The following is a 26,169-nucleotide window of genomic DNA, read 5'->3' on the forward strand; positions in this document are numbered from 1 at the left end:
TTTTCATGTTTAACAACGTTTACATCTCTCCACACATTTATGATCGGCTTCAGGTCTAGTCAATACACTCTGCAGGACATCACGTCGATCTTTTCTGAAACAAACCACTCATCAAGTTTGCTCGTATGTTTTGGATACTGCTCAAAATGACTTTTACAAGCATTGAACAGGTAGCAAACGCAAAATTACCTCCGTCAACAGGTTAACACACACTGCTCGCTCCACGATACCATAGATCACATGTTTAGGTCCGGCACCATGATATGAAAATCGTCCCTTTCCATGATGCTCAAACCACATGTTTAACCGTTTTGGTAGTGAATCTGGAATGGTATTCTGTGTTTGACGGGCAATTTTTCTGGACCTTTCCCTCCAACTACTACTCTACTTTGCTTTCATTAGTTCATAGCACATTTCGCCATTTTGTTGATGGCCAAATGAAATCTTCTCTTCGAACTTTTTCTTAATGTCCTATTTTTCTTCATAACAATAGGTACTTTTCAAAGACTCCTTATCATTAAATTGTTTTCAAATCCTACTATTCGTATTAGTCATAACTGGCAAGTTTAAATCATTACTAATAATTTTTGAGGTTGCTTAGGTTAATTGTGTTTTAAATATCGCTTTTTCATTGCATTTACTGGCAATCCTGTTTCCATATGAATCTTCTTTATTAATTCTCGCTTCTCATTGAAACAATGTCTTCCTTTACCTCCTCTAAAAAGGAAAGGGCATTGGGTTTTCAAAAGGTTTTGATCAGAAAATTATATGATTTCTTTAATAATTTCCCCTTTTGAAACTATCTAAACATTTTTTAAAATATCGAGCCCTTACGACGACCTACCATTTTAATGAACAGCTCAAAATTCAAATTAAATACCGCAAACACTCTCAGTTATTATTTGTGTCAGCAATGTGAAAACATTATTTGAATAAACCTATTATTAGTTAGTATCGATTATGTTGAGAATATACAAATTTTCATTATTATCAGGATTCAGTTAAGTTAACAGTATTTTCAATTTTAGTGGCAGACGAATTTTATACATACACACTGAACATACCGCCAGGCAATTTTTGGCCTGAAAATTATGATTAGCTCGTACCAGCTGTATGCACAAATGTACAWACATACATACATAAGTATGTACATATATTTAAACTGATTATAACCATTTGATTTGAAATACATATATGTATAAAGAATATATTTCTGTTAAATATGAGCAAACTAACTTAGCTCAATTAGAAGTGGAAATTATATTGGAAATCTTACCTTAACGATACGATTTGATTAATGATCGCTTTTTCAACCCTCTCATGCCTGAGGGAAGTAGGATTTTAAAATATTGTTTTGATTTTTTTTTAATAAATGGCGATGATACTAATATTGTGTGTATATACCAAATTTCGAAATAGGGAGTATTTTTATATCTGTCTTATAACCGTTTTAGATCAGAATTCAGAAGTTTAAAGCGTTTTCCGCCAAAAATACTTTTTTTTAATTATTTACATATAATTTTTCAAGGAAATTCGGAGGCTTTCAAAAATTGAGAAAGTGCGGCAGATGAAGAGCAGTTAGGTTTAGTACCTAGTTTTCGGTATTAATTTTAGGGCCTGGAAAATAACAAAATACGACATTACAATGTTTTCTGCCAACAAATTTTAAATTTTTAGTGAGTGTCTAGATTAGTGGATAGATTAAGCGTAATGTACAATACAGTTCGTAAGATTCAAACCACGAAATATTCCTGTTTTACATGTTACAATTAAGAAAATATTGAAAATTAATTATAGGCCTGAGTAAATTCATTTTTATTAAATTTAAACTTGTTCAATTAGGTTGTGTTACAAAACGTTGTAGACCTAATTAGAGTGGCAGTCAAAGAAGCACTACCGCATTTTCACAGCTAAGTGAAAATTAGAAGTTAAATTTTGACTGTTGCAGAACACTAATTTAAAGTATTTAGATCACCTATTGGCATAACATTACATATTTACATGTTGCTACGTAAAATGATTTTAAGTTATACAACACTTAAAAATAAGAGTACAAACTAACTGAATTATATATAAATATATATGCATGGATGTGTATTTATGTACTGGTTTTAAGTCAAAAGTATTTATGTGTATGTTTAGATATATGTAGCTGTGATACATATGCTGATGCGTATTTTCGTACACCTTTCCATTATTTAAGTTTCTTCAGTCAAAAATGTAGTGTATGTATGGGTTGAAGACTGCTACCATGACTGCTCGGGCTAGGATTTAAAAGCACACATAAATATATGGTAGGTTATTTTAGTAATAATATTATATTTCAAATTGACGTTATTTACCTCATCTTCATCAGCCTCATCGTCTAAATCACCGTTTTGATGCGCTATACGGAGCGAGCGTCTTAAGGAGCCTTGATAACCTGAACCAGAACTTGGCCGTTTCAGTAAAGGATTATGTTTGAAGGTGTTCAGGTTGACATGAGAATCCCACTACATATATTCATTTTTATTAAATACTGCTATTACTTATATAGAAGCAATTGCTCAACCTACCGATCCAGATACAATCTCTGAACGAACAGGATGCCATGACAAATCACGCACAATATCTTTATGTCCTTCAATAGCCTCTTTTATTTGCCCTGTCAACACATCGTATACTGAAAATGTAAGAATAAATATATACGAATTTTTATACGGGTTAGATTTTTTAAATAGATGAATATGAACATGAAAAGTGGAAATATTTGAAGACTCATGTCCCTCGTTCCCATAACAGTCGGGTCAACCGCACCGGAACGGACCCGGATTTTAATCCGACAGAATACTTCAAACTCTGCCGATACAACAACAAAAATCATATATTTTAGTTAAGCCTATAAAAACTTACTTATAATTCTGCCGGTGCCGCAGCCAGTATATATGTAGCGCTGTCCAGTTTGTAGAGCTGGGGAGAATTTCGCTCGCAATAAACTCTTGGTAACACGATGACCACGATAGGTCATCACGCTTACATCTCCCTCCAACGTTGCTTTTGGATTGTAATCTAAAAATAAATTCAAGCTTAAAACCATATTCATTTATCAAAATGTCGATAGCAAACTCACATTCACGTGGCACTGTATCCCAACGGTAATCCCATGGGATAAGTGGCAGTATTACTTTATTTAATTTGTTGTTGGGGCTTGTCATTCTCACGTCCCAAATTTTTATGCTCTGATCTTTGGAATTAGTTAATAAGTAATGCCCATCGTTGCGTGGGTCGATGTAAGTAATGCCATCCAAGTGACCTTTGAATATGCCCACTGGCATATGCCTGACGCTAGTGCAGCTATTTCTGTTATTATTGTAACTACTACCTGAACCGCTTCTTCCGCGGGCAGTGCTACCAGCACACCGTAAATCCCACAACTTCAACACGCCATTATTGCAGCCAGAAACAAATATATTGGAATCTTGATCGCTTACAAAACTAACAGCATTTATATCGTCTTTGTGAGTTCGTTGTGTATTTATCATTCGTACAGCATGTGTCTCACGATCGACCACATAAATTAATGAATTGTTACTCCCGCCGATTATATGTTGACCACATGGGGAAAATCGCAGTGAGAATATACCGGCGCGTGATTGTTCGGCATTTAAATTGAAAGACTGCACATCTTTCCCGTTACTACTTACAGGTAAAACAAAAACTGAGGAAAATAAAATGATTTGAAATAAGTCAAACAAATATATTTGGTTGAAACTCACAAGCATCTGACCATGTAGAATATGCTAAGTATTGCCCACATGGACTGAAGTCTACATCCAAAATACTCCAATTACATATATCCGTTACGATACGGTTTATGCGATGGTATGTGCCCTTTGAAGAATCGAAAACGCGAATCACTGAATCTACGATATAATAGAGTGCACAATCATATGCATAGTAATTACATTAATATATTTTTATATATGTATTATTATAAGAAAAAATACCTTGGCAAGCAGTAATCAATTTACTTCCATCTTTATTAAATTTGCAAATGAAAACCTTTGCTTCCAATGACATTAATCGCTGGTCCTTGTTATTAGGCACAAATAGATTTGCAATGCGACGTTGCTGATTAGGTGTAAATGATCCGGCTGGATGAGCGGCTATCCCATTCTCACGTTTAAACAAACCACGAGTCAACGACCAACGATCACTGGGACGATTGCTGTTTGCTGGTAAAGCACACAATGCTTTTATTTCTTTGTACAACATGGTGTGCTGTAACAAAAATACAAGCATAAAACCACTATATAACTCTTATACGGTATCAACTTACGCGAAAGTTTCGCAAATCTGGTTTCTTTCGTATCACAGGCATTCGCGCTGTTGGTCTTTCCAAAGGATTCAGGCGTTCCAGACGCTCCAGTTGACTCATTACAGTACCAACGGCCAAACTCAATTGTTCACCAAGCATATCGTCCACATCCTCATCATCGAAGTCATCTTCGTCAATTTCATACACAATATTATTACCCATTCCTGAAACTAACTACTTCAAAGTTTTTTATGCTAATCTTAGTGACAAGGCAAAACTAAATATTATATATAGATGTACTCAAAAATATGCAGATAAACTTTTTTGTTTTTGATAAAAAAAAAGATTCAATTTGTTGTTTATTTTCAGCTAACTTTATGATTTCGTCAAATGTTATAGAGGCGCTTCCCAAGTAATCCTTATGTTTTCTTCATCAGCGCCTATGGAATAATAATGCAGAAACAAATTAATAAACGATTTTGTTAATATTCAATAGCGAAATGTTTAAAAACATTTTTTATCAAAATTATATTAATTACCTCACAAGTAGTGAAAATATTTAGTTCAGCTGCAACAGTGCAACTATTGCGATGTCTGGTGAAAACAAAGAAAACAAAATACTCAAAGGTATGTTGCCACCTGATGTATAATTTTTTTCGTTTTCCGTTTTGAGGTCGAATTCCTTTAATGTTGTTATTAATCCCTAATTCGTAAATAAAACTAATGGCGTTAGAACACTTTTCTTGAATCTGATCATATATTTTGTACAGTGTAGTTTTGTTTATTTTTCGTAAGGGCCTCTTGATACATCCAAAAAAAAAACTTCAAAAATTTCGGGTAGCCCTCTTAAAAAAAGGCCGGAAATGTTTTTTTTAGAGGATTATGGAAACCAGGGAACACTGAACCGTGGTGAAATTTTTATTTTAAAATCTTACAAGTACCATTTTTTATTAATTCATATGACAAAAAATACCCTATACCAATTTCTAAAAAGTTAAGCTTTATAAATAGTTTTGTAAAGGTATTACATTGGACTTCTTTAGCTTTTCTCTGCACAAAGGGCATTCATCACGTTCATCCAGCCAATCAAGGATACAATTCCAACAAAATAAATGTCCACATGGCGTCAAGGTCGCATTAGTACGTGAATCAAGGCAAAGGATGCACTGTGGCGCCTCAGACTTCTCGGAATTTGCATTTTTCTCTGCATTGATTAGCCTTCTAGAAGAGCTGTTTGTATTCTCTAACTTCTTTCTTTTATGTTCTTTCCAATATTCGTATGCATTTATTATTAGTGACATAGTTACTTGTAGAAATGTTATAACTCCAAGTATTTTATATCCGTATAATGAAAATTCTGGTTGTAACCAGTGGCGTATTAGGACGTAGTTTAAGCCTGTGAAACGCTTGGAGATTTGGTATTTACCGGAACTCACATAAAATAATGATTTATGTAAGGCCTTTATATATTGTGGACTGTAATATAATAATCGCAGCACCCTTAATAGTTTTTCCTTTGCATCCGGGACAATTTCCTCATTATCTTTGATGAATTTTTCAAGTTTTTCCAAAATTCGAACAAATAAAGCGTCTCCACCGAATTCCAGTATGATTGCAACTAGTTGTAACTGCAATTATTCATTATTAAAGGGTAGTGCTTAAAAGGGTATATTGGCCACATACCAAACGGGATGGAATGTTCATATATGCATTATCAACTTGAATAATACCAGTGTATTCTTCACCAAGTGTTTGTAAATTATTAATTGACGCAAATCCATGATAACTGATTTCGGCAAAGAGTTTACACAGTTGATTGTATTTTATCCAACTGCGAGAGCCGGTTAAACGCAGGAGATCCGAAAAATCTTCTGTTAGTTCTTCTGTGTATTTGGCATCTTTTTGAACAGATCGTACAATTTCAGGTTGGCGTGCTCGAGCATTTCGAAAGTCTAATGGATTTTTTCCAATTAACTTACGACCTTGTATCATTCCTTTATTTTTATAAAAAAATATAGAACTACTAGTGGTAAATTGTCCAAAGTACGAAAAGACAACAACTGTCATGTTTTATTTTTTATCAATTTCAATATAGTGGGATCATATGTTTTTGTAGGGTTGCTTATTTTTAGAAATCTTCAAACGATGAACTGCATATGTATATATTTTTTATATTGAAATTACAATACAGATTCATTTCATAATCAATTATTTATAAGTTCCTTAAAATTAATTTGTTTGTCTTTTTTAATCTTTAGGCAAAAAACAAAAGTCTAATTGGCAAACACATGATGTTCAGTCATTGTCAAATTGTACTCGTTGGTTTGTTTTGTATTTAACGAGTAATAACATTTTTGGCACGACGTCGTTCGCTGGCTTTACTTTTTGTTCCCGAATAGCAAAAAGCTGAAGTTTTCAGAGTTTTTGGATACCTTCTTATCACAATATTTACCATCAAATTTATACACATAAATTTAATAATTCAAAAGCTAATATATTAGTGCGATAAAATTAAGACTTTGCTAAAGTAAGGCGAAAACGGTTGCTGAAGTCATAAAAAATTGACGACGTCATCCACTGATGTACTAGGTCTACTCGCCTACGAATCTTCTCCTCGTTTTTGCAAAAAAAAAAATATATACTTCGTGCATTCACTTATATACGCGACTATTTTTTCGTGAATTTTGTAGTTAAAATCATGGCTCAGTAAAAATGTCTCGCCTAAAAATTAATAAAGTGCATAAAACTCCATCTGGAGAAATTTTCATACACTACAGTTCGCTGTCAAGGAATTCCTTTAATTTCAAGTTTCCATACCTTTGCCCAGCTATTAGCTGCGCTTCATCTAAAATATTTTTTAATAACAATGGAGAACAAAAAACCACAAAACATTTTTGCACGCTCAAAGGCGTGTCAACCAATTGATTCCTCACTACGCAAATCGTCTTCAGGTAAAAAAATATTTCTTTTAACCTTACAAAATTATTCTATGATATTTATTTTTAGATTTACAAGTCAATAAGTGTTTACCTCGTAATTCCCGACGTCGAGAACAACCGTCAACCACTCGTAACGATTCGCAGCGGAATTCGAAGCAGTACTCTTCAGTTAAAGCGCGACCAAATGTCGATAAACGACCACGCCAACGGGGCGGCGGTTCCGGGAGCAATGTTAGCAACAGCAATGAAGCTTTCATTAGCGAAGACAATCTTACATGCGCGACTGAAGATGTTTCTGCTACCAGCACCGGATTAGCCACGGTAGTAGAGCCGGTGGTGACCGGTGCATTGACCAAAAAAAAGTCGCAGCAATATGCAGACTACGAATTGAACTCTGTGTACGCACCAGGGAGCAAAAAGCAGAATTTGAATCATCTGCTCAATTTTCATTACGCTCCGCGTGACGCTGCCAACGCTTTTAGTTTCAACGTTTTTGGCCGAAACGGTGGTAGTGGCTCAACTGTGGCCACAAAGCGACATGGAGCCAGTAACGGGAGTAAACGCCATCGTTATAATAAAGAGCAATTCTTACAAGCTAAGTGAGTTATTTCTTAAAAACTTTAAATTGTCGTACAATGCAAATTTCTTATTCTAGTTTTCAATTTGTTGTGAAATCTGGTATTAATTTGAGTGTCTATTCCTCGCCTGACAATTTAATCGATTGGAATCTTATTGAACAAATCAATATTCAAACTGAAGAGGAGCCACAATGTCCCATTTGCTTATATCCACCGATTGCAGCGAAATTAACGCGTTGTGGTCATGCATATTGCTGGCCATGTATTCTACATTATTTAGCGCTAAGTGATAAGACTTGGCGCAAATGTCCTATTTGCTATGAAGCCATACATACAGCTGATTTGAAAAGTACTACGATTGAACAACAACGTCAGTTCAGTATTGGCGATGAAATTACGTTCCATTTGATGCGTCGTAAAAAAGGTTGCATGATGATTGAGAAATATGATGCTAATACTCATCAAAATGCTGTGAATAGCTATCCATTGATTTCAGCCGAAAATGATTCAAAAAGTTTTTCAAAATTCTTAATTGCCAATCGCAGTGACATTTTAAATATAATTGATCGTGAGCAACGTGAATTGGTTGCTGGCCAAGATCCAACAAGTCCAGAATACATTTTCATACAGCAAGYTTTGGACTTGCAAAAGGAGCGACGAGAGAACGTTGAAGAAATGAAAGAGGATATAGAAAAACATTCAAATGCGAGTAAGCTTAATGAAGCAAATGATAATGCTGAAGGACTCGAGCAAGATGTTGATGTATTCGGTACTGAAGGCATCATTAGCAATGATGATAATTCGCTAAATACTAGTAGTCTGGCGCTATCCTACGTGGATAATGAAGAAGTTCATACAAAATATTATTATTTTTACCAATCTGTGGATGGGCAAAATATTTTTTTGCATCCTTTAAATGTAAAAATGCTACAAGCATGTTATGGTGCATTAGAACACGCTCCTTTGGTAATTAATGCTCGTGTATTGCAAAAGGAGTATCACTCAATGGATGAAGAACACCGCCGTAAATTTACTTGCCTTGGTCATTTACCACTAACATGTCAGTTTGCAGTAATTGAAGTCGATATGCAACCACCATTTGTATCTAATGAGATACTATGTCTATTTAAAGGTATGTCAAAATGGTCACATTATTGAAATTAGAAATGTAATAAACTTTTATTACACAATGAATTTAGACGATATTTTAATGCGCAAGAAAGAACGCCAGCGTCGCGAACGCGAGGAACGTCGACGCGAAAAGCACATAAATGAAATTAATGATCGTCAAATGGGAAAACTGATTGCTAGCACAGCAAATTTGAACTTATCATCCGTACAAGAGTTTCCAACAGTAAGAAATTTGTTTATATCTCCTACCTAATTATTTTGCTTATCATAACCGTTTTTCTTAGTGGGGCTTTGAAGAGGCACTGCCCGGCAGCAGCGCTACTACGGGTAACAACACTAGCAACCCAATTGCATTACCCAAGACAAAAACTCAAGCAACTTATTCAACTGTAGCTGTAGTTGGAGAATCGCCAAACGTAGAAGAATACTGGCCGACATTGGCATCGCCTGTCCACAGCAGCAATAACATGTATAAGGAATTATCAACTTGGGGTAAAAATATATCCAATTCAAAACCTTTTGTGGCCAACACAGCTGCTACCAATCGCACCATAAGTTCTGGCCGCTCTAGTGAATGTGAATCGCTTGATGAGTATTTAGCCGAAAACGTTGGTTTCACAACACCAATGCGTACAGATTTAGGTGATGTTCTTGCCATGGCTATAACACAAAAGAAGCAAACTGTTACTGCCACAGCTAGCGCTGGTGGTAAAAAGAATAAAAAGGCTAAAAAAATGACGCCACTCTTCTCCACTGGCATAAACTATGCTGGCAAATAAATATTTATGAAAATTTTGAGTTAATATTGTTCAACTGTATTGTGCACACATTTCAAAGTAATCTATGTAATTTCAATATTGAAATGAATTATTTTTCCGTTTGGTTTTCCTTAGTTTGTATGTGTTTGGAGTGAATTGTTAATTGAACAAACATGATATAATGCTAAAATTCTGTTTTAAAAATTGTGAACGAGCCACAACCCTAGACTATTGAATTTAAAATTCGCTGCTAATCGGAATACTATAATGCATAGAGTGTACAGAATTGCGAAATTTATGCAAATATTACTGACAATTAGAATGCAATAAACTCAACTAATTGGCAAAAGTGTTACGTTATATTTTTTTAAACTATGGAAATGGTAAGTAAATATTCGCATTTGTAAAGTATCAGACAGATCTCCCATGTTTGAATATTTTTTCTCCCTTGTATGTTTTTAATATGGGCATCCTTGTCTTTGTTGTCATGAGTAGCGTGCTCCTTCTTCCTGCTATGTAGCTTGTTGATTACCACCACTCTAGTATGCCCCGATGAGTATGCAGCTATTAACGAAAATTCGTGTCTAAATTATGAAAACCTCAAATTTTCCGTATGCAGCTTTTACGATTTTTTTGTCAACACTTTTGTGTAAGACACTTGTATTTATTTAATAATCTCATTTGGACATATTTTCGTTCTAAACATCACATATCATTACATGCAAGCATGCGGATATACATACATACAAATGCACGTCACTTAAACTGAAATTGGTTTAATATTATTTAGTTTGGGGTATTTTGGCGCCTAGCGCTCTTATGCAATTTGTCATTTACCTTCTTCAACCTTTGTGTTTGATTTCATTTGTGAGTGTGTGTGTGTATTTACTTGTTTTTAAATAATATCTTTTCAACAAGTATTTGTTAGAAATCAGTCGAAAATATAATTATATTTCGCATACATGCATGTTGTAAAGCATGGTGTGTATATACATATATTTCGTTATAAATATATCTAAGTATAATAAATCAGAACGTTGAATACTTAAAATTAGTGGGATTACGCGGAAATAATCTTTTTTTTTTTGCATTTGATTTGTTTCCGGTAAAGTGTCAATAGGCATAAATTCAAATTGAGTTAAGTTTTCAGAGGGCACACGTTTCACCATCGTCAAGCCAAACTGCTTACTGACTTATACATACATATGTTCTCACACATTTGAGTATGTACTTGGTTGCTTTTTTATTTATTTTTTGTTTTGTAGTGTGCACATATGTATACATTCCAGAGTCATTTCTACCAATGCCTTATATTTTAATATTACAACATGAAAATGAAACAAAGTACCTTTCAAATACCACGCATTGATGTACCATTACCATTACCAAAAAAACGTCATTTCAGAGAAGTACAAAATAGTGGAATAGTTGAAAGTCTAATTGTTCCATTGTTGACAGTTTATCAACCGATTCATACTGTATTATAAAATAAATTAGTTATAATAATGGTGAACATCTCTTTTATCTGTGGATTGTGGCATAAATGTTACTATGCGCCCTTTCATTTATTCAATCAATAATATTCGATTATTTCTTGATTCTTTCAGCTATTAATAATTTTTAAATAATGCTTTGCCTTTAATAGTGAGGCCGGTGTTCAGCAGTATATATGTATATGCATATATACATGCATGTATATGTCAGCACTTAGATTATTTAAAAAAATTTCATTAATGAATATCGAGAATAATACTAATAGATAGCCAAACGTCTAAGTTACGTATATACAACTGGAGAATAAATAGCATCCTATTTTGTGGTATTTCCTGTTCCTGCTGCTACTGTTCATACTTTTGCAGTTCATATCGTCAAGCCGTTGTGCAGTACGAGTGTTGGAATATAATTATTATTTGAAATTAATTTTAGAGTTTTTTCTATTGAGATTTATTCGTAGGATAGATTCATAAAGTGTATATTCAAATAACTTTAAATATAACGCTACTCATAGGCTCAATAACTTTAAAGTACATCTTTTACACGCGCTCACACTTTCTCTCTCTCTCTCTCTATCATTCTATCTAATTAATCAAGTTACATCGCAAATGATGTCTGTGATCCTAAATATTTATTAAACGTGTAGAGATTTTTTAGTAACTTCGTTTGAACATAATACACTTTCATTTCATATTTTCCAAAGACATTTGCATCTATGCAAATAATTGTATTTGTTATTCTTTAATGTAATTCTTTTTTGCTTTTCATTTCGCGTTTTTTGCGTTACAATAATAATATTACCTATGAAATATTTGGGTACCGTATTACTCTAATTACTTCTATGCTCATATTCGCCATCATCATTATCGTTGTCGTTGTCGTTCACTTGTGTTGTCATCTTGGTGGTCTTGGCAGAATCGGCTCCACGATCGGTTTTATCACGTAATGTAGGACTATCGGTGACTCGACTCCTCGCAGCAGGAGCCGGCATGCGTACAGTTGCGAAGTCGGTATCATCATCATCATCATAATCAAAATCGTCTTCATCATCGTCACCATTCATTGAACCACTTGGACTACCGGGAGGACTGAGCGCCTGGATTAATTTGCCCTTAGATTCGTTCCACAAATGATTAAGACGTTCGCGTCCGAAAAGTAGAAGGAATGCATCAATAAAATCACGAGATGCCTCCTCCCATTTTGTGATGATATCATCCTTCACTTTATTCAGTTCGCGTCGTCCGCGATTCTTTAACTCATCCATTTTATTTTGGAATCGAAACTTCTTCTCCGAAAGGAATGAGACATTTAAATCTTTAGCCGAATAACCACGCGCCAAATTCCGGCGTACATATAAGTCATAGTCCTTGACTATACGTGCGACAATATCTGAAGTAGATACGCCTGAGCGGAAATAAAAAAAAGAGAATTATTAAAAACATATAATTTTTTTTGTACAATAATTGAATTACACAGACTAGTTATTAGACAAATACTACTGTTTTTACGTATTTATATATGATTAAATAATTAATATTTACCAGGACTGACAAAAAAAAAGGTTCACATTTTATTTTTGTTCTTAGGCCAGGGGCCCTATTCTGTAGAAATTAAAGCGCCAAGCTACATCATTATATACGAATTTTAAACAAAATAAAAAATGGAAAGCTTTACGGCTATGAAAAAATACAATGGCTCTCTACTATCATAAAATTAGGTGCGACTTAATTATTGTTAAACAGCTGTGTTCGTTAAATAAAGTACTCACCTTCTGTGCGTTCGGTGGCAACAAACATGCCTTTGGCCTTCAGTGGCGCGTATATATCTTCCACGCCTGCGCCAGTGTATGGAATGTCATCGTGCGCAACAAAATCAATTTTGTTCGATGCAATAAAATCATCACATAGAGTCCAAGGGGCATCCGGAACAATCTAACGACAAACACATATTTGTATAAATTTATGATCCAATTTTTTTTTTTTAATTTTCTTAGAGGTGTCTTTTGATAAACGAGCTCACCTCATCCACATAGCGGCAGTGACGTAACGCCTCGTATCGCTCTTGATCATTCATAACTGTGCGCCCCTTCATGCGGTGTGTTAGCTCATCATTGCACACACCCACAATTAAGTAAACATTTGGGAAAATGTTCTTCGCCTGCATTAGCTGTCTGGCATGACCTTGATGGAAAAGGTCATAAATGCCATCGGCGTAGACACGTACGCGTCGTTTCGTTTGGCCAGACCGCGCCATTTGATAGGTGATTTTATAATTGTAGTCACATTTCTCCCGCTCCACAACAGCCTCTTCGTCAGTGGACAATGGTGCTGGCTTACAAATTGTCTGCAATGAAAAAACCATCAATTTATTCAATTCTTTGTACGTTTATATTATTATTTCAGGAATTTTTGTTAGTCTTTATAACATTTACATAATCTTTGAAATCCATTTCCATTGGCAGCATTTTAATGGCCAATGGTTTGGTCTTCACCAAATTTGTTGTCATCTTTCACACGTTTAATAATTTGTATGGTCTTTCGAACACGTTTAAAATTGGTTTTAATGAACGATATACACGCAACTTTTGCTTTTCTGCTGATTCGGATCGTTTATTTGTTTTGTTGAATTTTTCGATGTAGATATATAATTTTATTTAATGAAGCTGCGATTATTTTTGCTTATATTTTACTTAAAGAAGCCGAGTCATAAAGTGACAGGAAACGCATTGATATTACTTAAAAAACGAGTTCAAAAATAAAGTAGATCATAAAATGTGTATAAGTTTTCTTTCGTGAAACCTGTCAAATCAATAAAAAAAATTGAAGAATGCAGGGTGTAGGACTTTTCAATATTTTCAACAAAACTTAATGCGATCTCTAGGGATATTTTTCCTTACATTACTCCTTATAACTGACGTAGGTAATTTTTATAGATGAATTTCGAGTTGACATTAGAACAAATGTTCGATTTTATATTTTCTTTCTTTTTCTTAGTTTCGGTATTTGTTTACCCGTGGAAGTGATGAAACGTTATTTTGAATTTTGGTTATAACTTGGTTTTATCTGACAGAGCAAGTTTAAAACTTTGTACATAAGTATATGTGATGTAGTAAATCATAATCAATAAGGAAGCTTAATTATGACTTTTTAGATTTTTTTTATACATATACATATGTATGCTACTATATAACAATTTCGCACTTAGCACCATTTTAAACCACATTTACTGAAAATCCACTATGCGCTAATTAAATTCTTAGAAATTTGGCGATGAAATAATATTGTAAGGTGTGAAGTATTGGAATTTTTTTTTTTGAATTTTTCAACATTTTCGAATTATATTGCCATAAACGGTGTCCCATTAAGAGATATGAATATACGAGCACATATATTTACCAAATATTAATGTAGAATGCATGTTTGTAGGCATGTTTTAATGTACAATGCGTCAATTTGAAAGTGGCGTGATTTTTATTTCTATATTGAAGTTATTTCACTCTGCATTGTATTCGTTTTTGATTTCAGACAATCGCTCTTTATTTCACCGCATTTATACCATATAATAAATCATGTTTTGGTTTTTATGGAGGCTAAATTGTGGGCAGTTCTGTTCAGAGAAATCTCAATGCAATAATTATCACAAATTATCAGGTACGCACTCTCAAAATTATTTATGTATATAAACCTCCATTTATGGCAGGCTTAAATAAGAATTTTGTAATGGCAGTTTTTTTCATGGAAGTGCTCGTAAGAACAATCAAATAGATAAAAATGAAATATTTCGAAATTGCGTCCTCTTAACAGGATTCTTAATGCCAATTACGTAATTAATATATTTTATAATACTTTGGTCAAGTATTGCCCGAATAATATGCGGAAATAATTGCGAATTCCGAATTCTATTATTTAATGCAGCACTGTCTAAATTTAAATAAATATTATTACAAAAATTGGAAATGTTAACAAAATCGCTATAAATAAAACCATTAAATTAACCGTAGGGTATACGTGTAAGTATTTTCCGCATTATTTACAATAAAAAGGCTTTCATCACATGGGTATGAAGTACTTAAACTGTCCACAATCAAGTCCACATTGAAAGTGCACACAAAAAAATTATTATTACTCAAGCAATTAATTGAAGACCGGCCTGTGCAGATTGCTTGGCTTCGTCAATTTCATTCAATTAAGTCCGGAACGCGCACCGGCTGAATTGGACTTGTGGCAAAAATAGTTTTTCTAACTTCGAAAGATACACATCACTGCATCCACATTGCGATCTGACCCTCGAATGACTACTCGTCGCAACCGAAGACTTGGTTTTATACAATTTTAAACAACAGTTATGCATATGGACATCTATTTTAAGCAATGCCATACAGCCTTTCAAGCCGACCCACTATATTGTACTAGTTTCACGAAGTGCTTCCAGAACGAGAATTTTATCAATTGTCCAAGTGAACCAGTCACTGTCGTTGAAAATAAATCACTGATTTATTGAAGATGAATTTAGTTTTTCTAAGACGATCTAAATAGATTTACATGTGTGTAGCAAAATTTTTATTGGCAAAGGGTTGGTAAAATATGATGGGTTCAATTAAACCAAAATAGGCAATCACTGTTTACTTTAATTACTATAACAAAATAAAATGCATGTCGCCTTCAATTAAGGTTGATAAATGATCCAGAATTAATTTAAAATTTTAATTAAGTCATTCATCTCTAATGCTTCAAGCGCAACTTTCTAACTACGCAGCAAACTATGGAAGGAGGCAATTGAAATCAGTCAAATTTATTAATAAGTGCAGAAAATATCAGAAAATGCGAGTCGGACTTATACAAAACGTTTATTTATGTAGGCACACACATACATATTATAAGTTAGAGTGAAATCTGAGAAAGAAATGTTCTCTTCATAGTCCAAATCTAAAACCATAGTCATTGCTATATTTTTTTAAGCAATCTAGAGATAGTTTCGACAATCGAAATGTTGTTGTTGCATCAGCATAAGTCTTTCGCCAAACATTTTAGAATCGGTTTGGGTTATGTAGACCCGGTTAACTTGTGCAGGCGGTCGTTCTACATTTTTAAGGGAGAAAAAAAGGTTTTAATATACAATCTACCAACCTTGTATTTCTTACTTATTGTTTGCAATATATCTCTTTGCTGTATTTTATATAACTTTGAAAGCGCATTAAATGTACTCGTTTAAAAATGCATTCGTTTTTCAGTTTTCCCTTGCGTAATCTTAATCTTTATTAGGCGATTTTATCGATTTTTTTATGAACCCCACTTGTTCAGGCAATGAAATAAAACAATAAGCATTGGTTCTTATGGGAATGATTAGGTAGGGGAGCAGTATAGAAGAAACATAAAAGCAATAATATTTTTTCTTATAAGTTTTCGCCTCAGAAGGTCGAAAGATTATTAACATTAGATGAGACAAAATCCTTGCTTATTCTAAATTTATTTTTGTTTTTCATTTCATATATCATTTCTAGACATTTTTTCATTTCTTCAACGATTAAAGAATTTAATAACAATATACATATATGTAACAATTACATATACCATATAAATTGGAGTAATTGGAAAAGTAATGATACCTTCTTGACAAATCGCTAAATAAATCGAACATTGGAACTCCCATTTAAGGGAACTTAGCTTCTGTAAATGGATTCCCCTTAGCAAACATAACTGAAACAAGATCCTGGACTACTTAAACAACTAGATTATTTTGTTCTACAAAATCAGGAAGAACTTTAAAACGCTGGCTTTTATTATTCTTTAAAAAAAAATTATCATATCGCTTCGGTTTTAAACCTTCGTTCTCAAAATGTCTTTTTAAGTGTTTTTACTAACCGATCTAAAATGGAAATTTGAGCAACAAGTGAAAAGTTAAACAAATACGCATACATATATATAAAACCAAAAAAGGAAGTGCACTCACCGCAAAATCTGATGAACCACTACTGATCGTGGGCAGCGGCTGTGGCACCGGTACGTACTCCTTCTTAAGAGGACTATCATAGTATGCAGACGATGAGCCGGAGGCTTCCTCATCCGGTTCACATTGTGAAACTGTGCGTGTATAATCTTTGTTCGTTATTGCAGCAGTTGCTGTACTGACACCATCCACAAGTATATCATTGAGCGCAACATCATTACCATTCGCATTCATTTTGTTGGCAAGTGATGCCTTAGCCATAGCGGCAGTTGCTCCTCGAGATTTTGTTGCGACAGCGGGCATTGAGATAGCAGTATCGTAGGTGCGTTTACGTGTTGAAATTAAAGTAGGTGAGGTAGTTGTTGTTGACGATGACGAGGAATTCACAGCAACCGCTGATGATAGTGTCGAAATTGGATTGTTAGCGAGCACTGATGAAGTGGCCATAGCAGCAAAACGTTCAAAATAAAATTGTTTAATGAAACAACAACAATATAGTAGCTGTGATGAATAGTACGTGTGAAGATAGTAAGGAGGATAATGATGCGAAGTACGAAAGTTGCGAACCCGCTGACGCCTTCAGTTTTGAACTTTGTGCAGCTCTCTCTCTCCTCTCTTATACGTAGTTGTCGCGGAAGCAGTGAGACAGCTAATTGAACAGCATGTGCGCCAAACAATTTGTTATATATTAAAGCGACAATTGTTGACTTTATTTAGTTTCGTCTGTAGAGATTCAATTATAAAAAGCAAATTGTAGTAGCCTCGGTAATTTCTGAATGCTCATGCGGTAATTAAACAGTAGTTGTGCTTATATCGCAATATTATTTTTTATTTGCGCGTTTAAATTGAAATGACCTGCAATTAAAGAGTAAAAACGCTTACTTAATGCAAATGTTTGTAGAAACAGCTTTAGTTTTCTATTAAAATTACTTAACACTAGGGAAAATATTGTAGCAATTTACTATATTAAAGCTATTAAAAGTTATATTTTTTTAAATAAATTGTATATTTAAATATATTTGCATATGAATGTTAAATGATAAATAACTAACCTAGATCAACTCTAAACCTAAAATAATACGAAATTATTGAAATATAAAGTAGAAATTATGTAATGTAGGTGTTATGCTCACTTAGGGTCATTCTATGTATTAAAAATATAATGGAAGTCTAATAAGGTGGGTGAGATTAGTTTTTTTCAATTTTACACCTTTGCTATACATAGATTATCTGATTACATCTACATATCTACATCTGATTTCTTTTAAGTACCCTATTTTTTTCAAAATAAAAGTACAAATAGTAAATATACAAACTTATTTGTAGGCATTGAAATATATGTTTATTCCAATTTCAGGGTCTCTCTATTTCTGCGGCATGTTAGTATACTATATAGTTCTATATAAAAGTGCTTAATTTAGAGATTCGTCAGACGAGCTCATTAAAAGTTACTTAAAAGCATCTTGGTCAGCTGTATCACCAAATTGAGTAATTTATTATTTAAAAATAAAATGAAGACGGAATACTTTAGAAATTCACACTTAGATGCTCTTTTCATAATTAATGTAATTTTAAACATAATTTGTATTGACGTTTCATATTTACAACTGTCAAATAATTTTAGTTTCTTTCTCAAGTATTTTGTTTTATGGAAATTTATCAAAAAGTTAACTTAAAATCGAACTATATTCAATATGCATATTTGCACTGGTTCTTGCAATTATCAAATAGCCGGAATCCCCACAATGTTATCAGAACACAATTCATATTTTTTTCAGAAGTCAGCTGATAAATATTGTGAATTTTTTAATGTTTTTGGTTAACAAACGTTAATAAATAACAAATATTTATTTGCCTTTCTGTACCTTTTTACTTTCCGGGCGTACTGCGATGTAAATAAATATCTATGCTGTCACTGCTTGAACGTCACAATTGTTACTATAAATAGTCTGGTCACTCAGTTTAATGAAAATGTTTCCACTGCTGTATTATTATTACTATATTTGTTATATAGTTTTATTTATTTATACTGTTGCATAAAACACGTGAAATATTTTCGTTATTATTTTATTGGTTGTGTAAAATTGTCTAAATTTATAATACTGCGTAGACGAAAGAATACTTTCCAAAACTTAACTAAATTCAATTGCTTTCACACTAGTGCCCAATAATTCTTTCAAATAGCTTGTCTGTGTAAGTATGTATGTATTTAGATAGACACGTATTGCTAAAGCTCAAGCCAAACGTTGACAAAACGAACAGCAGAACGCGAATGGACATTAGCAACAGTGAAACAGCACTGACGACGCTTTCTGATGAGTTAGTGAATTGGACGATGGAAAGGCGGCAATTGCATGTACTAGAAGCGAACCTACATAAATATACATGTTTGTATGTATGCGCAAAAAATGTTATGACATCTTGTGAATACGTGGTATGTTTGTAGGTATATGGATAAAAGTATAAAGTTAAAATTTGCGATCAGCCAGTTGACAAGCGAAACAACAGTGAAATAGTCAGCGACGTCGTCGAACATGTTTACGCATAATTAGCGATAGCCGACGAAGTCATAACCGACCGGCAAAAATCCATTCAACTATGCAAAAAGCAACCACTATATTTACACGATCGTGGCGTGATCAGGAATGTCTGTTGCGTTTAATGCTTATCATTTTTGTTTTGGGCGTTAAAAATACATTTACTACGGTTGATATGTTTTCTTGCATTTTATGGTGCTACAGGTGACTCACGTGTTCACCGGTTCAATTTGTAAATAGTGTTCCTAAAATCAGATTTATTTACATATGAACTATACATACACATACATACAGTAACAGTGCAGTAAAACTATGGCAAATAGTTTTTGTAAAACAAAAAAAGTAATAATGTATCTCATTTGACTCACTCAATTCAAATTTTTGTCTACCTACATTTACGCCACGTACATATATTGTTGGTCGCCCATAACCAAAATTTTAATTTGTGTTTTCAACATTTTCTAAGTTTTATTAATGTATGTACATATGCATGTATGTATGTGTTATTGTATTTTCTTACTCTTTACTCGTTTAATTGTGCCAACGTATACGTCATATTATGTTAATACGTAAGTGAATGTGGGTCTCGATATTGTTGCTTTCAGTGCGTATACGAAACATACTTATCTACTAAACGTGTGTGTTTACCAAAAAATCATATGGTGGAAATTGGAGTATTTTTTTTTTATCTACAAGTATATGAATTGTTTGAAATGATATAACAGTCAAATATAGTGTGTGGCTCGAAAATTCATTAAAAAATTTCGAAAATGGGGAGACTATAAATTGGTTTTATTGGTAATGTTTTTTATAAAAATAAAAGGAAAAGAAACATCTAATAACCAAACATTATTTTCTATTGGGTTTGAAATGATGTGGTGATAAACTACGACATGACAGAATTCGAAAATAAAAATGTGAACTTTTTCACAGAATTCTTCAATCCCAAGCCAAATCAAAAGGAATATTCATAACAAAATATTTAAACGCCAACGATAAACTTGTCGGTGGTGTTGGTGGAAAAAGATCACCGGAAACATTCTTAAATCATCCATTTTTACTAGAAAATTTAATGGAAAGAGCAGACCAGTCACCAGCTGGCTGCAGTTTTTTTAGCTTTCACCATATTTTTTTCTGTTTAGGTTTTGAAAATTCATTATTTTTTTATTCACAAATATTTGTATCAATCATTTTCAAAATTATACCTCAAGATTCTTATGTCGGTAATAACGTTTTCATCTTTATTTATAACGGACATTTTCACTTTATTGAATAGTTCATTACAAGGATAATAGTATTTAATGCATGTAAATATAGTATGTAGAATATCGCCCATGGAACCAAGTGTGATAAACGATATATTTTTTATTTCTTAAATGTTGAAAATGTATGTTTTGGAAACGTTATAAGTAATTTTATTAATTAATTTTTTGTTCATATAATCAACGCAATATAAGGGTTAATAGACAAATCTACTGTCAAGGTATGTATATCCCTCTTTACATATATTAATAGACACGACAGTCAAAATAAGCACGCATTGAATACTTGACACACTTTAAGCATACTAAAAAATATGTGTAGCTATCCGTGGATATAAAAGAATTGAAATTTCCTTTGGCTAACGGCTGAAATTAAAAATTTCTAGATACAACGAAAAATTCATAGTCGGTAATTCGCAAATAAGTAGTGAATTTTTTTAAGATTGCACGTGGCTACTCTAATATTTTTATCAATTGTAAAATTGTTTAGGCTTAAATCAACGTGTGGTTGTATGATACCAACGTAAGTCTTTTTCCGTTAAACATTTTTATATTGATAAGCTTAAGTGAAATTTAAATATTACTTTAATGGATTTCATTTTAATTTGTTAACAAATTAAAGTATTACAATATTAAATAAATACGTCACATTTCAATGTTTGCTTAATGACTAACTCATCCTTGCTTAATAACTGCTACAGGAGGTCATCTCGATTATTTCACTTCTAACGTATAAGACGTATAAGAGCGTATTAAAGATTGATTTATTGTTTGAGTAAGTGTAGCAATGTCACTCTTAAAAATATAAACAAACTTAATTAAAGGTAAAAGTATATAACTTGGTACGTATTAATAAATTACGTAACACAATCGAATCTAGTAAAAAACGTTCGGTTATTAATAATAATAAATATATTTGTATTTTAAATATGTTTCTTTTCATTTCTCACAAAAGTTCATTAATTTAATAGCTAAGAATTAATAAATTAAACCGATATCTATTTGGAAAATATATTTTAAAGTAGTTTTTTAGTTTTAAAAATTTCATCTAATTCGCGCTCCAACTCTACGTTTGTGCCACGCATATTATCCACCACTTTCTTAGCCCAAACATAGTATTGTTCTTGACGCTCAGGTGTCCAACCGATTGGCGCTTTCCTGTTTAAATCTCGTAGATTGTCCAACTTATCCGCCAATTTCACTAATTTCGCATTCTCACTTGAACTTGCCGCATGTTCGATTTGCAAGCGTTTGCGTTCTTGTTTCCTCAATGTCTTGTCGTCCGTGACCTCACGCACAATTGCACAAATTTCCTCGCCAAAATGTTGCGCGATTTCTTCAAATGTGGTATCGGTATCCTCAACAGTGTCATGCAATAGAGCAGCAATAAGTACATTTTCATCGGAGATACCACCTTCCACAGCGAGAATGGTTGCCACATTTATAGGGTGATTTATGTAGGGTGTCTCATTATCTTTCCGCAGTTGTGTACGATGTTTGCTAGCAGCAAACTGCAGTCCTTGCATTAATTTCGCTGTAGGATGTAACGCTTCCATCTTAGGAACAATCAAAGTCGACCTAGAGGGAGTGCAATCAATATTTCAGCCAAAAACAAGGTAGAATGAATATATAAATTAAAGGAGGCGTAATGAAATATTTTGAAATAGCATTTTAACATATTCTTTCTGCAAATGGAGACCTTGCCCGGGCCAAACAAGGATATTCTAGCCGGATGACAAAGCAACCAAATATAACGTTAACATATGTTTTACTATTGGTTGTAAAATTATAGTTCTAGAGTGTATAATTAATATAATCCCGAGTTGGTTTTGGTTTACGCTTACGAAAACCGGCTGCATTAAGAACCCTGCAAGTACAAGTCTTAATAGAGTCAAGGAGGGTCCCATTCAAGTGGAAATTGCTGACGGAAATGATTCCCACGACAGTTGGATCGAAGTAACCGGAACGGACAAGGTTTTTTATCCGGCTAAGGACTGTCAACTCGGCGGAATTTCGCCGCTACAACTACAACGGAAATGGAACCGAACAGAAATAATTCGGTGAAGTAAATTTCTGTCCTATTTAGCCAAATAAAATTAAAAATTATTCCATCTTCACGATAGTTCAAATGCCAAAGTTTGTTGACACAAAATTAGGTAAATTGCTTGCATTACTTAGAAATCACCAAAACAGGAAATTTGTTCTTCTCATAGGAAAGCAAATTCTAAGATGTTCCATGTTTGTTTTTTACTAATTAAATGCATACTCGTATAGTATATATATATGTTCATAAAAACAAACAAACAAAAATAAATAAAGAACAGCATTGACCAAAAACAGCGGATGAGCGAAAATAGCGATAAGCTAATTGAAAACAGTCACGCCACGTAGCCAACGTAATTCACGAATTAAACGATGAACTACGAAAAAAATTAACTTAAATATTTTGAATAAACACAATTTACTTATGATTCACTAAAATAAAATAATCCAAATTGATTTGATTCAAAGTAAATATGTTATCTTAATATTAGTAGTTTGTAACTACAGTGAGTTGTGTAGCATTCTGCGGGACAAAAATATTAACTCTGAAATAAATGTACATATAAATACTTTTTTAGGAATAGTTTGTACATTTATTGATACCTCATTCACAACACTTCATTGATAAGCAAATTCAAATCTTACCCACACGAGCTACTGTTTCTAGGCTTGATGAATAATTTACGCACTCTATCTAAATATCTATCTATTTAGTAATACGTATGTAATTATATTTGTGATTATTAAGTTTTATGGTGTATACCTCTATATCTTAATAATTTAGATACATAATATGTATGTATGTTTATTTCTTATGATTTAGTAAGTTACAACTTAGAAGAACTTGATTTCGATTGGTCAGTTTTATAGTAACTATATGCTATCTAGATCGGATCACTATCTGAGATTGTAGCGTTGTCTTCTAAAATATTTTATGGTTACGAGATATTCCGACTTTAAAATTTAAAAACTCCAATATTTCCAACATTTTAACAAGCTATTTCATTACATTTAACACACTTTATGCACATTTTTCATCAAAAAAAAAAAACAAAATAAACATTAAAACAAATTCACATAAATAAAATAAATAAAAAACATAATAATGAATATGCACATGATTTTATGTCCACTACAGTGTTAATACCCTTTAAGTAATTTTTTGTTATTGACAATATATTGCAAATTACAATTATTCGTCAAAATCAAAGTTCAATGCTAATTCTCAATATAAAATTGCAAATTTAATTCCACATCCACACAATATTGTGTATAAATTAACCTTTGTTGAATTGGCGACCTGATAAGCGCTACACATTTTTTTACATATAATTATTTAAACAATATCAGTAGATTTGAGCCCTCGCTATACTCTTAGATTTTTATAGTGTATTGTAATATGTATGTATGCATGTACAAACATGTCGGAAGATTTTTTTAGCAGATACATTGACATACTTAGTGTTTGTTTTATTTGGCCTGCCAAATGTATATTAGTATGCATCTATGTATTCGCAAATTGTCTGGACATCTTTATGCACGGTTATGCAATCAATATTATAAATTAATCAATCTGAAAAGTTTCGTAGAACGTGATGCCTTCGTGACGTTTGCATATAATCAAGTAAAGACTTTTCTCATAGCATATGACAAATGCACGCAAAGACAAAAATGTCCACGTTGTGACAAACACTTTTACAGACTCCCCACCATGAGAATGTATTGCTTTTGTAAAAACAATCAAATAAAATATTTACAATTCCTTGTCTTTTATCAGTAAAAAATTGTGGTGCTTACCTTCGATAGATCTAAATATACACCTTTATCGTTTTTATATTATTTTTGTTTAGGGTAATTGAATTGCGTTCTTAATTTTTGGTATTTATTGTTCTTATTCTTTTCAAACTCGCAAGAAATTTTATTACAGACGTGGAAAATCGATTTGGGTAAATTTACACATAATTCCCATTGAACTTCATGGATGATTTCACTTTGTGCTTTCGATATATATGATGCAATCAAATATAAAACTTTTTAAACTAAAAAGAAAACATTCTTCAACTAATTTAATAATGATAGTTTTAATCAAGTTTTATTCACAGTTGATTTATTTCGCGTCTGAACTAAAATCAAATATACGAATAACAATTTCCCCTCCTGCACTTTGAATAGAAAAAATTTCGAAGTAACAGTGTTGCATTTCGATTGGATTGACACAGTGTTATTATTTTCGTAACTTCGAATAGATTGAGAGTGTTCTCACATTCTAATACTATTTCCAGGTAAACTCTTTTTAATTATGCTCTATTAAATTTGTTACAAATCTTGAAACACCCAGAGGAAAACGTCGGAGACCCTATAATATATATATATCTATATATATATGTAAATTATCAGTGTGATGAGTCGATTAGCCATACCTGTCGTTCTGTATATGCATGAACTATTCCCTCGGTTTTTGAGATGCCGATTTGAAAATTTTACAAACAGTGGTGGCCTCATAATTAGAAACGATATGCTAGAAATAATCAAATCACTGTATATTTTTTTAAGACGCGCACTGGAAATTATATTCGTAGTGTGGACTTTGAACGTTATTGTTAAATAAACTCGTGACTAATTTCTGAATGTTTATTGAAAAAATTGAAATTATATCCCGGTTTGTGTTTCTTGACAGGCCATATAATTAGAAACGCGCAGTTTTTTCTTTTGATTTTTGGATTTTTTTGAACTTAGTGTTAAAGTATACTTCAATTAAACAATGTTCAATTAAAAAAGTTTTAATTATTAGAATGGGCAAAAAAAAGTCATGTACTCCCAAAATGAGAGAGTTAATTGTATAGTGCTATCAAAAGGAGAAATTGTCAATGTCAAAAAAATGGTATTTGGAGCTATTCATTTGTATAAGAAAACAAAGAAATTTGAAACCCCTATCAGGAAGAGCAGACCTCGAAAAACCACACCACCAGAAGACCGGATAATTTGTAGGACAAGCAAAAACCACCCTTTCATGACTTCGCGTAAAATAAAGGCTGAAGTTGGACAAGAAGTGAATGTTGAAATCTCAGCTCGGACGATAAGAAGGCGTTTACAGGAGTCGGGACTTCGTGTGTGCCTTGCCGCAAAAAAAAACCGCTTATATAAAAAAAATATTAAGAAGCGATTGCGATTTGCAAAGGAAATG

At 32.9% G+C, this 26,169-nt stretch overlaps 4 protein-coding genes across 9 annotated transcripts; 1 reads left to right on the top strand and 3 right to left on the bottom strand.

The window, feature by feature from the left end:
- Window positions 1–1,787: 1,787 nt before the first annotated feature.
- On the bottom strand, window positions 1,788–6,465 carry LOC108969620 (DDB1- and CUL4-associated factor 11). Of its 2 annotated transcripts, XM_018934445.1 has the most exons (9): window positions 4,837–4,929; window positions 4,319–4,737; window positions 3,987–4,260; window positions 3,756–3,902; window positions 3,110–3,697; window positions 2,893–3,048; window positions 2,556–2,662; window positions 2,343–2,492; window positions 1,788–2,264 (listed from the first exon to the last, which is right to left on the bottom strand). In XM_018934445.1, exons 2-9 carry the CDS (start codon window positions 4,517–4,519, stop codon window positions 2,247–2,249), a joined length of 1,641 nt encoding a protein of 546 aa, XP_018789990.1. In that variant the 5' UTR covers window positions 4,520–4,737; window positions 4,837–4,929; the 3' UTR covers window positions 1,788–2,246. The 2 variants fall into 2 exon arrangements, 1 of the variants encoding a protein (XP_018789990.1); XR_001993415.1 differs by lacking the exons at window positions 1,788–2,264; window positions 2,343–2,492; window positions 2,556–2,662; ... (2 more) ...; window positions 3,756–3,902; window positions 3,987–4,260 and adding an exon at window positions 5,981–6,465 and having other exon boundaries at window positions 4,531–4,737; window positions 4,837–5,925.
- A 141-nt stretch (window positions 6,466–6,606) lies between these two features.
- LOC108969619 (RING finger protein 10) lies at window positions 6,607–10,055 on the top strand. The gene is made up of 5 exons (XM_018934444.1): window positions 6,607–7,248; window positions 7,304–7,835; window positions 7,892–8,946; window positions 9,014–9,168; window positions 9,230–10,055. The coding sequence occupies exons 1-5, from the start codon at window positions 7,164–7,166 to the stop codon at window positions 9,722–9,724; spliced, it is 2,322 nt and encodes a 773-aa protein (XP_018789989.1). The 5' UTR covers window positions 6,607–7,163; the 3' UTR covers window positions 9,725–10,055.
- A 1,751-nt stretch (window positions 10,056–11,806) lies between these two features.
- Window positions 11,807–24,869, bottom strand: LOC108969621 (choline-phosphate cytidylyltransferase A-like). 2 transcript variants are annotated; one of them, XM_018934446.1, is made up of 5 exons: window positions 24,783–24,869; window positions 17,147–17,998; window positions 13,217–13,540; window positions 12,966–13,128; window positions 11,807–12,601 (listed from the first exon to the last, which is right to left on the bottom strand). In XM_018934446.1, the coding sequence occupies exons 2-5, from the start codon at window positions 17,588–17,590 to the stop codon at window positions 12,027–12,029; spliced, it is 1,506 nt and encodes a 501-aa protein (XP_018789991.1). In that variant the 5' UTR covers window positions 17,591–17,998; window positions 24,783–24,869; the 3' UTR covers window positions 11,807–12,026. The 2 variants fall into 2 exon arrangements, with proteins under 2 accessions (XP_018789991.1, XP_018789992.1); XM_018934447.1 differs by lacking the exon at window positions 24,783–24,869 and adding an exon at window positions 19,009–19,140.
- LOC108969622 (guanosine-3',5'-bis(diphosphate) 3'-pyrophosphohydrolase MESH1) lies at window positions 21,880–24,863 on the bottom strand. Of its 4 annotated transcripts, none has more exons than XM_018934448.1 (2): window positions 24,783–24,863; window positions 21,880–22,520 (listed from the first exon to the last, which is right to left on the bottom strand). In XM_018934448.1, the coding sequence occupies exon 2, from the start codon at window positions 22,496–22,498 to the stop codon at window positions 21,959–21,961; it is 540 nt and encodes a 179-aa protein (XP_018789993.1). In that variant the 5' UTR covers window positions 22,499–22,520; window positions 24,783–24,863; the 3' UTR covers window positions 21,880–21,958. The 4 variants fall into 4 exon arrangements, with proteins under 4 accessions (XP_018789993.1, XP_018789995.1, XP_018789996.1 ...); XM_018934450.1 differs by lacking the exon at window positions 24,783–24,863 and adding an exon at window positions 24,444–24,606; XM_018934451.1 differs by lacking the exon at window positions 24,783–24,863 and adding an exon at window positions 24,133–24,416.
- Window positions 24,870–26,169: the final 1,300 nt, after the last annotated feature.

Source organism: Bactrocera latifrons, unplaced genomic scaffold, assembly GCF_001853355.1.
Source record: "Bactrocera latifrons isolate USDA-ARS-PBARC rearing strain unplaced genomic scaffold, ASM185335v1 scaffold_26, whole genome shotgun sequence".
Lineage (NCBI taxonomy): Eukaryota > Metazoa > Arthropoda > Insecta > Diptera > Tephritidae > Bactrocera > Bactrocera latifrons.

Excerpts from the sequence above, each read along its gene's own strand:
- LOC108969620 (XM_018934445.1), bottom strand. The coding sequence starts at position 4,519 with ATGGGTAATAATATTGTGTATGAAATTGACGAAGATGACTTCGATGAT. Across the intron at positions 4,261-4,318 it reads CAGATTTGCGAAACTTTCGC|CACACCATGTTGTACAAAGA; the intron begins GTAAGTTGATAC and ends TTTTTGTTACAG. Across the intron at positions 2,493-2,555 it reads CAGAGATTGTATCTGGATCG|TGGGATTCTCATGTCAACCT; the intron begins GTAGGTTGAGCA and ends GAATATATGTAG.
- LOC108969621 (XM_018934446.1), bottom strand. The coding sequence starts at position 17,590 with ATGGCCACTTCATCAGTGCTCGCTAACAATCCAATTTCGACACTATCA. Across the intron at positions 13,541-17,146 it reads GTGGTTCATCAGATTTTGCG|ACAATTTGTAAGCCAGCACC; the intron begins GTGAGTGCACTT and ends TTTTCATTGCAG. Across the intron at positions 13,129-13,216 it reads ACTGCCGCTATGTGGATGAG|ATTGTTCCGGATGCCCCTTG; the intron begins GTGAGCTCGTTT and ends GTTTGTCGTTAG.
- LOC108969622 (XM_018934448.1), bottom strand. The coding sequence starts at position 22,498 with ATGGAAGCGTTACATCCTACAGCGAAATTAATGCAAGGACTGCAGTTT.